A 12,056-nucleotide genomic window follows, 5' to 3' on the forward strand; every position below is an offset into this window, starting at 1 on the left:
GTGGGTTGAGTAGGTTTCCTGGTTGGGGGGACTAGTGCCTGTGTTCTGGTGGATGAGGCTGGATCTTGTCTTTCTGGTGGGCAGGTCCACGTCTGGTGGTGTGTTTGGGGATGTTGGTAGCCTTATTATGATTTTAGGCAGCCTCTCTGCTAATGGATGGGGCTGTAGACCTGTCTTGCTCTTTGTTGGGGATAGGGTGTCCAGCACTGTTCGTTGCTGGTCCTTGAGTGAAGCTGGGTCTTGGTGTTGAGATGGAGATCTCTGGGAGATTTTCGCTGTTTGATATTGCATGGAGCTGGGAGGTCTTTTGTGGACCAGTGTCTTGAGGTTGGTTCTCCCACCTCAGAGACACAGCCCTGACGCCTGGCTGGAGCGCCAAGAGCCTTTAATCCACACGGCTCAAAATAAAAGGGAGAAAAAATAGAAAGGAAAGAAAAGGAAGGAAGGAAGAAAGGAAGGGAGGAAGGAAGAAATGAAGGAAGGAGGAGAGGAAGAAAGGGAGGAAGGAAGGGAGGAAGGAAGGAAGAAAGGAGGGAAGAAAGGAAGGAAGAAAGACAGAAGACAAAATAAAGTAGGATAAAGTATAGTTATTAAAATAAAAAATAATTATTAAGAAGAAAAATTTATATTAAAAAAACAAACAAAAAAGGGTCGGTCTAACCCTAGGACAAATGGTGAAAGCAAAGCTATACAGACAAAATCTCACACAGCAGCACACACATACACACTCACAAAAAGAAAAAAGGGGAAAATAATAGTATATCTTGTTCCCAAAGTCCAGCTCCTCAACTTGGGATATTTCGCTGGCTATTCAGGTTTTCCACAGATGCAGGGCATTTCAAGTAGATTGTGGAGCTTTAATCCGCTGCTTCTGAGGCTGCTGGGAGAGAACTCCCACTCTCCTCTTTGTTCGCACAGCTCCTGGGGTTCAGCTTTGGACTTGGTCCTGCGCTGCGTGTAGGTCGTCCGAAGGCGTCTGCCCTTCCCTCAGCCAGGACAGGGTTAAAGGAGCAGCTGATTTGGGGGCTCTGGCACAGGAGGGGGGGGAGGGAGGGGCACGGATGCGGGGTGAGCCTGTGGCGGAAGAGGCCGGCGTGACGCTGAACCGGCCCGAGGCGCGCTGCGCGTTCTCCGGGGAAGCTGTCCCTGGATCCCGGGACCCCGGCAGTGGCGGGCTGCACAGGCTCCCGGGAGGGGCGGTGTGGAGAGTGACCTGTGCTCGCACACAGGCCTCTTGGTGGCGGCAGCAGCAACCCTAGCGTCCCACACCCGTCTCTACTGTCCGTGCGGACAACCGCGGCTCGTGCCTGTTTCTGGAGCTCCATTACGCGGTGCGCTTAATCCCCTCTCCTCTCGCACCAGGAGACAAAGAGGCAAGAAAAAGTCTCTTGCCTCTTCGGCAGCTCCAGACTTCAGCGGGACTCCCGGCTAGCCGTGGTGCACTAACCCCTTCAGGCTGTTTTCACTCTGCCAACTCCAGACCTTTCCCTGGGATCCGACTGAAGCCGAGGCTCAGCTCCCAGCCCCCCCCTCCCCCCGCGGGCCCCGGCGGGTGAGCAGACAAGCCTTTGGGGCTGGTGAGTGCCGGTCGGCACCGATCCTCTGTGTGGGACTCTCTCCGCTTTGCCCTACGAACCCTGTTGCTGCGCTCTCCTCCGCGGCCCCGGAGCTTCCCCCTCTGCCACCCGCAGTCTCCGCCCGCGAAGGGGCTTCTAGTGTGTGGGAACCTTTCCTCCTTCACGGCTCCCTCCCACTGGTGCAGGTCCCGTCCCTATTCTTTGTCTCTGTTTATTCTTTTTTCTTTTGCCCTACCCAGGTACGTGGGGAGTTTCTTGCCTTTTGGGAGGTCTGAGGTCTTCAGCCAGCGTTCAGTGGGTGTTCTATAGGAGAAGGTCCACGTGTAGATGTATTTCTGATGTATCTGTGAGGAGGCAGGTGATCTCCGCGTCTTACTCTTCCGCCATCTTCTCGCCTCCTCCCTTAATGTATTTTTTAATAGATTTAAATTCATTTTGTTAGCTTAAAACACAGAAAGATAATTTTAATCTCCTGGTCATAAAATTAATTTAGATTTGTGATGACTCAAAAATTTTTAAAGTGTTGAGGACTTTTTTTCTTAAACCCAACCCTAACTCCAGTTGCTAAAATTCAGTCTTTAGCTGACAATATTTTTTATGAGTTTTTTCCTTTCCTTTTCTTATTAGGGCCTCATTTTTCCACTCTTAAATTAAATTACATCTTTGTCCCTGGCCAGTACGTCAGTGATTCTCATCAAGGACTTCTTTATAATTTTAGAAAACGTAAGAGAAATCTACTCTGTTTCAGGCCTTATTACTCAGTTCATTTCTTTACACCTAGTGACAAGGGAAGCAGCCCTGTCAATAGGATTTAAAACCAAGAAAAAAGTGAGATTAACAGAAACTGGCTCTGGGATTGTGGTATCAGAGTCATCTACTGAGAATGGATGTGGGGAGGGAGGACAGAGGTGGGGACAGCAGCAGTGTCTCCTCAAAGACAAACTGGTCCCAGGTGTGCCCTGCTTTGAATTTGGACAGTGCCATCCCCTTCAGGCATTCCTTGGTCTGTAAATACTGAAACTGAGGGGTATCCCAGCATAGAATGCTGTATCCTTAGCAGAAGTGACTCATCACATTGACCAGAGCAGCTTCTGAAACAAAAATTCCCTCCAATTATTGCTTTTTTTTAATGTGCTCTGCCACTTCCAAAGATGGAATCCAAACCCTAAGCTTTTCCTTGCCTAAATTGGCTGCTTGCTTTCAATTGTGGCTCATGTACATGGTCAGAGTCTTGGCCCCTGTGGCCTCCATTAGCAGGGATACAGTGCATAGCGACGGCTGAGAGCAGGGCCAAGAAAAGCACCAGTCTTTCCTGTGGCATCTGCATGTCTGAGCTCAAAGTCTGACTGAACAGTAGGGTATTTTCCATTCCTGCAGAGAGAATGAAAAATCTCTCTTGAGCTGATAGCCTAGGCAACTGTGGTGAAAGAACATGAGGAGCTAGCCACCCTCAGTAGATCCACATGGTGCTGGTGATCTTTCATGGTGAGGTGAGTTTTTTTAATCGGTGCTCTGGGGTGGCTTTGCAAAAGTATTTTCATTTCTCACCATCTTCTCCTTCCTCCTCTACCTTAATTTCCTGTATATGAAACGAATTCAAAGGGATACAATTTCTGCATCAGCAGTCCCACTGGGCCCTCTGCAGAGGGATATGCGAAATAGATACTGCGGAGGAAAGAGGCCGCCAGTGCCAGCCGTCACATGGGGTGGCGGTTTAAGTTTGTGAGTAGTTGCTTAGCACCTGTAAAAGGAAGAGTCATCAAAAGCTCCAGCTGTAGGGGCATCAGCAGCTGTGGTGGCTTCACTAGCTGACCCTGCAGCTCTCTTGCTTTTTTTAATCCCCCAAAGAGAAATTTTCCCACCCTTTCCTCCATCTGGGTGGTTGCATCCAACACAGATCTGCCAGACTGTGTTCTGGGAATTCAGGGCCCTTGGATGTTGTGTTGTGCCTGCAGATGAGGGGAAAGCCTGTGACACTCTCCTCTACCAGAGAAGGAAGAATTTCTGGGCAGCGCTGAAGTTGGACATCTAAGGTAGTTTTTGCTTTGTTCACTTTGATTTCCTTCTAGATTTAACGTTGGAGGGGTTTGTATGTTACTTTCTGTGATTCTTTTGGCCTGTGATTTTTAGCCATTCTTGCCTTCATTGATCCCTCTTCTTCAACTAAATTTAACCTTGGGAAACCCAAGGTACTCTCCTATTTTGGATACCTCTGGTTATGCTCTCAGGCCTGTGACTTCTGAAGCCATACAGCATTTTATTGTGTGACAGACATGCCATTGTCTTCTTTACCTGCTCATTCTCAGAGCTCCACAAAGAACCTCTAGGTTGGTGAGTTTTCTCTGAGAAAATGGCTTTCTCTGTGCTCAAAATGAAATTATTTTTAATGTATGTAAACTCTGATAGGAAACAAATGCTTATATAGTTACCTCACAGCTATTGGAGAGCAGGCTGAGGGTCCCTGGGCTTTTCAGTGGCAATTTTTCATTTCTTTCAACAACTATTGACTGAACCCTGGCCACGCTTGTGTGGAGGATGGATGCAGCTGTGGAACAGGCCGACTTGGGTCCTTGCCTTTGTGGATCTGTCTGCAGCCCTGACTCCCGCTGCCGAGACTGGCAGTTAGCGGCCCCGCAACGGCACTGGCATCAGCAGACACAGGGGTCTCTTCTGCTCTTTCTCTCAGCTCCCACAGAAAAGTGCCATCATTCTTTTTCAACCTGACAAAGCAAAAGGAATGTGGAATTGTGTCTTTTTCTTTATACTTTGTCAGCGAAGCCTTTATTCCTTTATCCTAATGGGGTCCACAAAGGCTTTAAGGCAGCCCTGAGACAGTACTTATTGGTTCCCCATTGGTTACTGAAACAATCTATGGGCAGGCATCTCAGTTGGGAAACAGCCCTGTTGCCATCCTGCCATAAATACAGGCTTAAACTGGAAAAATACAGTTGGGCTGCAGGGGAGGTGTGTTGCTATTGTTTCCAGAGATTTTTAAAAAAAAATTTATTTATTTTTGGCTGCGTTGGGTCTTCGTTGCTGCGTATGGTCTTTCTCTAGTTGTGATGAGCAGGGGTTACTCTTCGTTGCAGTGCATGGGCTTCTCATTGCGGTGGCTTTTCTTGTGGAGCACAGGCTCTAGGTGCGCGGGCTTCATTAGTTGTGGCTCGTGGGCTCTAGAGCTTAGGTTCAGTAGTAGTGGTGCACTGGCTTAGTTGCTCCGCGGCATGTTGGATCTTCCCGGACCAGGGTTTGAACCCATGTCCCTGCATTGGCAGGTGGATTCTTAACCACTGCGCCACTAGGGAAGCCCCTCCAGAGACTTTTGAGATGTTCCTTGACTCCTCACATCCATCCCAAGAGTAACCTTAATCTCCCATCACTGATAGCAATGAACTGAAAGAAAATATTAACGGTTTACATGTTCGAGTCTCTTCTATAGAGGCAACAGAAGGGACCAAGTGAGTGAGTTTTCTCCATGCAAATGACTGTTCTTTGGGTTGTGTGGTTTTCTGTACCATGTGAAACTATAGGTAGTACTGGAAGTTGAAAGTCTCATGGCTTTTTGGACTGAGTCCTTAAGCCACTCTTAGGGTTCTGTCCTTTCTCTTAGATGGGGAAGCAGAATTCCCTCCTCTTTAGAGCACAGGTCCTGAGCTCAGACGGACTTGAAATTGTCTCCCAGTCCAGCCACTTACAAGCCATGTGACCTTGGGCAGGTTACTTAACATCCCTGAGCCTCAGTTTCCTCATCTAAAAAGGGGGTAAAAGCAATTACTATATTGGTAGAATTAAATGAGATAATGTGTGTAACGGTTTAATAGGGGTTCAGTAAATGATAGCTTCTTAATAAATGTTAGAACAACCCCAAAGCCTCTGACATGCATCCAGGGTACTTGGCTCCTGTGTAGCTTCTTTTATCTCTTATCTGTTGACCAAGAAGAACTATTGAAGTTACATAGTAAATGCTCAGCAAATTGTTGAATGAACGAGAGGGCCTTGGTACTTTCTTTGCCCTGTTGCCTTAGACTAGTACTTCACAGTGTGAGTTTTACCCTAGGAGGTGTCCTGAGAGATGCTTTGAGAAAACTGGCCAGTTAGATTTGGGGAGTGCTGTAGAGTCTGCAGTGTGTAGTTTCTAGCCCTCTCTAGAGATGAATAGTGCCTATCACTGTTCAGAGAAGCTTGGAAAAGTTGGATAGAGAAGAAACCTCTCTAGCTTTTTAACCTTGGCATTTTCCAAGCTCCTTTGACTATATAGGCAATGATAGTGATAGTACTTCCATGAGGCTGTGATGAGGCTTCAATGAGTTCACGTGTGAGAAGCACTTAGTGCTGAGCAGAGTGAGCACCACAGAGGGGCTGCTGTAACCATGATTGTTCAGTGCTTTTTTATCTGTGGACTCTTCCAAAGTATTGAGCCATTCCCTACTGATGGACATTTAAGTTATTTCCAGTGGTATATTGTTATGGACAGTGCTGCAGGATATAAAACCCTTTTATCCTGTGCAGATATTTCTGTGGGAGAGATTCCTAGAAGTAAAATCGCTGGGTCAAAGAATACGCACATTTTAAAATTTGATAGATCCTTCGGAATTACCCTCCAAAATCTAATCAGCCATTATCTAACAGTTCATTTGCCCAGTAAAGAGATGAGAAGCTATCTCCCCTCATCAGGCATGCACTGGATCCCTCTCCCCTCTTGTGAAATGAAAATGGAATGGAACACAAGGGTAAATCACCTCTTTTCTGTCTTGCAGAGTCTGGCCACAGATAAGGGACCAAAATGACGGACTCAAAATATTTCACCACAACCAAGAAAGGTACTGTTTGTTTCATTGTGGGGTGTTTTTTTGTTTTTTGTTTTTTGGTTTTTTTTTTTTTTTGATCTGCCTTTGGTCTTCGTTGCTGCACACGGGCTTTCTCTAGTTGCAGCAGGTGGGGACTACTTTTCATTGCAGTGCACAGACTTCTCATTGCAGTGGCTTCTCTTGTTGCGGAGAGCACAGGCTCTAGGCGTGTGGGCTTCAGTAGTCATGGCACGCAGGCTCAGTAGTTGTGGCTCGTGGGCTCTAGAACGCAGGCTCAGTAGTTGTGGTGCATGGGCTTAGCTGCTCTGTGGCATGTGGGATCTTCCCGGACCAGGGCTCAAACCTGTGTCCCCTGCATTGGCAGGTGGATTCTTAACCGCTGCGCCACCAGGGACATCCCCATTGCAGGGTCTTACCCTCCTCTTTCCTTGCCCGACCCTTCTGCTTGCTCCCTGTGGTAGTGGGGGGGTGAGGGCGTGTAGAGGCATGGAAGCAAGTGGCAAGAATCACCGAGAGCATTTTGAACCTTATGGATCCGGAAATTTCAACTGCGGATGGTGTAAGAATTATGACTACTTATTTCAGAATTCCAGAAGGAAAAAGCATTAGCTCCAAGTATAGAAAAAAGCCCTCTTTTGTTCCCCATGGCTTTAAATTGTTAAAAATGATGCCCCCCCCCCAAAAAAAAATGATGCCCCACCGCCCAGAGGAAAGAAAGCACACAGTCCTGTCAGCAACTGCACAGTGGTATCTGTGCATATTTGGTCCTTATCATTGAGCACATGTTTTACGTGGTTGAAGTCAGAGTTTATATCCTGTTTTTCATCTGGCATTATCATAAATGTTTCCCCACAGTTCTGAAGACTAAGTCTGTTGAGTTGCTGCATCAAAATTTGCTAAGCTAGTCTTGTATTGTTTGGGTATTACAGTTGATTTTGCTTTTCAGGAAATGGAGTTTGTTGTAGTGGCTGACAAATGTGCTTTAACCCTGTAAGCATCTTTCTGGCTGGCCCTTCCTTCCTCCTTCCTTCCCTCCAAGTGAGATTAACACTCGCCTGCTGACCAGATGAGGAGAGTTTGTTGTTGGGTCAGCTGAGCCAGGACCTGCAGTTCCCTCATCAGGTGGTTCATTTCTCAGTCCAGCCAGTTTTCCTGTGTCTCTTCCATGTGCAGTGGAGGAGACAAACGGAGTCTCTGACCTGGCTTTGCTTGTCCTTGGGCAGAGAGGACAGTTTATTTATTTATTTATCTATTTATTTTAATTAAAAAAATTTTTTATTTTATTTATTTATTTTTGGCTGTGTTGGGTCTTCGTTGCTGCATACGGGCTTTCTCTAGTTGTGGCTAGCGGGGACTCCTCTTCATTGCGGTGCGCGGGCTTCTCATTGTGGTGGCTTCTCTTGTTGTGGAGCACGGGCTCTAGGCGCACGGGCTCCAGTAGTTGTGGTGAGTGGGCTCTAGAGCACAGGCTCAGTAGTTGTGGCTCACGGGCTTAGTTGTTCCACAGTCTGTGGCATCTTCTCGGACCAGGGATCAAACCTGTGTCCCCTGCATTGGCAGGCAGAATCTTACCCAGTGCACCACCAGGGAAGCCTGAGAGGACAGTTTATTAAGTAGTAATCACTCTAAAGGGCAGTGGGTGCTGGGATAAGGGAGGGGTGGGGCCCATGGGAGGGCTGGGGTGGAGCTAGACAGATAAAGGGGGGCAGAGTGAGTACTGGCCCAGGTCCATCAGGGAAAGAAAAGCCTAGGCACAAGTTACTGAAGAGTGTGATGGAAGAAAGGTTGGAGAGGTGTGTGGGGCCTGGCAAGCCAGGTCAGAGTGGGTGAACAGTGCCGAGTAAACTGGGGTGTCAGTAGTGGGGTTTTTTTAATGGGTTTTCTTTTGAGGAGAATGTCTAGAGAAATGTCTGGGACCAAATTTGACATCATTGATGGTTTTAGGCAAGGGGAGGTCAGAGGCAGATTCTAATCAAGGATCGAAGTGGGTGAGGCTGTGGGGAGGCAGGGAGATCAGAACCACAGTTCGCATGAGAGATGATGCTGCCTGAGCTGGAGAGGAATGCCAGGGGTGTTGGGGATAGAATTGGATGCCTCGTATGTGATTGAGGAGGTAGACTTGGTGACTGGTTGGATTTGGGACACATTATAGGAAGGAGGCATTTCTGAAGCAGGCAGATCCTGGGATCACACCACTAGCCTTCTTGGGGCAAAGGTGACTCGGGCCTAGATCCATCAGTTGACTGCCAGTTGTACTGAATCTGGCCAAACACCTCAAACAAAGCAGGGGCAGCCCAGCAGCAAGGCCCAGGGTCAGTCACATGGTCTGTTGGATCCCATAGCAGGGACACAGCCCCCTTAGTCTCTTGGAGGAGAAGGGCGTGTGTTCCTTCAGCTCTCCAGAGCCTTGGATTTGAACTGCAAGGTCTGCAGATTTCTTCTTGCTCTGTTGAGCAATATCCTCAATGTGGCCTTGCCCGGGCTGTGCTGCACAATTGTTCTTAATTAACCTGTTTACTGTCTCTCATTTCAAGTTCTTTGCTGAACACCACATTGTTCAGTCATTAAAAAAATCTTTTTAAAAAGAACAAAACAAAAAAACCCTGTTAGTTTTCCTTTTTTCACTGTAAATCCATCTAGAACTTCTTCTATCACTTCCCCCCACATGACAGTTTCTGCTTCACCCCCAACCCAAGTAACTTGAGAGGGAAGTCCGGGACTCTCCTACAAAAGAGGGAGCCAAGACAGAGGTTCACATGGTAAATTAGTAATAATAGCGTCCACCTTTAATGCAGGCCACTGAGTGCCAGGCACTGAGCTGAGCATTTTGCATGTTATGTGAGAAGAGTCAAGGCCTCAGGCAAGGCAGAGAGTACAGACAAGGAAATGGTTTCAGAGAAGCAGGGTGAATGTCCTGGGTCGGCCAGAGCACATGGGCTTTGGAGCTGGCAGACCTGGTTTTGAATCTTAGCCTTCCTCCTCATGGCTGTGTCCTTGGGCAAGTTCCTGAACCTCTTCTGGCCTCCACTTGCTCATCTGCAAAATGGGGGCAAGTGTGGAGTTGTTGTGAGGATGCAACGAGAAAAGGTGTGGGAAGAAGTTAGGGAGGTGCCTGGCTTAGAGAAAGGCTCAGGAAAGGCTGGCTGCATCTGGTTAAAGGGCAGGAGGCCTGTCTCAGTCCAGCATTTGCCCTCTTAACCTGTTATTGGGGTTATCAGGCCCCTGACTACCTCTCCATGGCAGGACCTTGAACAGTCCTACTTCCTCGTTTGCTTTTTCCAGATCATCAAGTTCTTAAGAACAGTTTATTAAGTGCTAGAGCCCTTGTGGAACAGCTGAATTCCCATTTTCAGAGCCGAGCAACCACTTGTGGATCAGGAAGTGAAACCCTGAGAGAGCTCTTTTAACTAGAAGCTGTAGGAAAACAGGAAAAGCCTATGTGTTGAAACTGAGCAAATCCTGCCCTTTTCCCTCAAACCTTAAGTCCCCAGGTTCCATCCCACGCTTCTCTGAGGGCTTTGGGTGAGGGTGGCTGAGGAGAGCTTTGCTTTCCTCGGCATGTTTTTAGCCATCTGGCTGAGCAGGACCTGGCAGCACACTTTTTGTCTCCCTCAGAACCTCTGTAGCTTCCATGGCTCCTCTCCCCTCAATCTGACTTGATCTCCAGCCTTCCATCCTGATAATTCAGAGTTGTTTCCCTTGCTGCCTGCCCACCCAGGGCCAGGGCCTGAAGCTGCCTTCAGCGGGCAGCACAGAGTGTCTTCCCTGCCTCCCTCCCATTCTTTTGGAAGTTGGGGACTGGGAATCGCCCCTTGGCAGAGTGGAAATGGATCACTCATGCTGCCTCCTTTTTTAGGGGAGATCTTCGAGCTGAAGGCAGAGCTGAACAGTGACAAGAAGGAGAAGAAGAAGGAGGCAGTGAAGAAAGTGATTGCGTCCATGACCGTGGGCAAAGACGTCAGGTGTGCAGGGGTAGGCCAGCTGGCAGCTGGAGGCAGCTGACAGAGGGAAGCTTTTGAGGTTGGGTCCAGTTCGATCCCTCCTTTAAGGTATCCCTAGGGACCCATGTCTCCCCTTCACAGATCTTTCCAAATAGAAGGTTTTGTTTGCAGAGCAGTCATGCGCTCAGATGTTGATGGGGTCAGGCAGTAATGGAGCAAGTGAAGTGGGCTGGGTCGAAAAGGTAACAGGCAATGCAGTGGATGTGCTGTGAGCCCTGTCAGAAACTCCAGAGGTTGCTGCCTGCTGGGGAAAATGACCCCAGTGGGACCACGTCTTTTGGTTTTTAAAAAGAACAGGGAATCTGGGTTTTTCATTTTAAATCTCCTTGTTTTAGATTGCCAGATGAGGGAATTCCCTGGCAGTCCAGTGGTTAAGACTTGGCGCTTTCACTCCTGTGGCCCCGGATTCAATCCCTGGTCAGGGAACTAAGATCCCACAAGCCATGCGGTGCGACCAAAAAAAAAAAAAAAATTGCCAGATAATACTAAACAAACAAACACTGTGCAAGTAAAACACACCTGCACATTGGGCTTGTTAAATTTGTCTTCAGTTTGCAGCCTCTGGTGTGCATCTGTTGCCAGAGCACATCACATGTAGAATTGTGGCCACTCCTTTGCTCATGCATTTCCCCAGTCTGGAACGTCCCTTCCCCTTGTCCATTTACACTGCTGCCTCCCTCATCATGCCGGCTGACTACACTGAACACACAGCATTTGCTGTGTTCCTGTCGCCTGGCACTAATTCTAGACTGTCCTCTTCTTATGTATACTTGTGCTTATCTGCCCACCACATTGTTGAGTCCCCAAGAACAGGAGCTGGATTCTATGACAACTTAACACTTGCACAGTGTTTGAGAGTCAGCAAAACACTTTTAAATGTTTTCCTGGCAATTTCCATACTGTAGGTAAGGATATTTTTCCTGCCAAAGAAACCAGAAACAATGACTGCCCCATGGTCATGTGGTTAATGGAGGAACTGGACTCACGCTCAGCCCTTCTGAAATCCAGACCCAGTGTGCTTTCCCCCATTCCCTCTCCTTTGGGCCCTTTTGGTGCCCAGTCCTGTGCCTCATAGGCCTGGGTGCTGACGTGGAGCAGCTCCCCATCTGGATCCCTCAGCAGGAATCCACAGCTCCAGACTTCTCCATGGATTTCCCTGTCCCATTGCCCTGCTCAGCAAGGGGCCTCCTGACAGCGCACAGTAGAAACAGTTCTGCAGAGAAACCTGCTGAGGACACAGCGGCAAAGGAATCAGGTGTCTTCTGGGAAACTGGGTCTCCTTCCAAGACAGATTCTTCCCAGGACAAAGCTGCTTTCCTTCAACTAGAACACCCCTGTCACAGAGGAGGCACCCCTGTCATCTCAAATGAGCTTGTTTGCTGATGTGACAGGCCCAAACGAGCAAGTCAGGCCTCTCAGCTCCCCCCCTTCCTGGTTCGTCATCTTCCAAGGTGATGCATCAGCTTCAGCACTGACTGGACTCTCCTGCCTGTCGGGGCTCAGGAAATTCACTTTGACCTCTTAAGTCTGTGTTACCGGGTCCTTGCCCATAAAATCACGAAAATTGAGAAGGGAGGTGATAGATAATTCCAGAGACAGAAAATTGACCACTAACCATATTTCACATGTCAAGGGGCCTGTGACCCTGGGACTGTGGGGTACCACGTCGG

The 12,056-nt window shown here is 48.2% G+C and overlaps 1 protein-coding gene across 11 annotated transcripts in view; it reads left to right on the forward strand.

Moving 5' to 3' along the window:
• The window catches only part of AP1B1 (adaptor related protein complex 1 subunit beta 1), a 101,961-nt gene that overhangs the window by 62,424 nt on the left and 27,481 nt on the right, over positions 1-12,056 (forward strand). For 4 of the 11 annotated variants that reach the window (XM_067015397.1, XM_067015399.1, XM_059040216.2 and 1 more), the window contains 2 exons: positions 6,335-6,397; positions 10,242-10,347. In XM_067015397.1, the coding sequence (XP_066871498.1) occupies positions 6,361-6,397; positions 10,242-10,347 (143 nt within the window). In that variant the 5' untranslated portion in view covers positions 6,335-6,360. Of the gene's footprint in view, positions 1-2,942; positions 3,068-3,351; positions 3,611-6,334; positions 6,398-10,241; positions 10,348-12,056 lie in introns of those variants that run through there. The other 7 variants (XM_067015402.1, XM_067015404.1, XM_067015403.1 and 4 more) reach the window with 3 other exon arrangements.

Source organism: Kogia breviceps, chromosome 15 (genome assembly GCF_026419965.1).
Source record: "Kogia breviceps isolate mKogBre1 chromosome 15, mKogBre1 haplotype 1, whole genome shotgun sequence".
Classification (NCBI taxonomy): Eukaryota; Metazoa; Chordata; class Mammalia; order Artiodactyla; family Physeteridae; genus Kogia; species Kogia breviceps.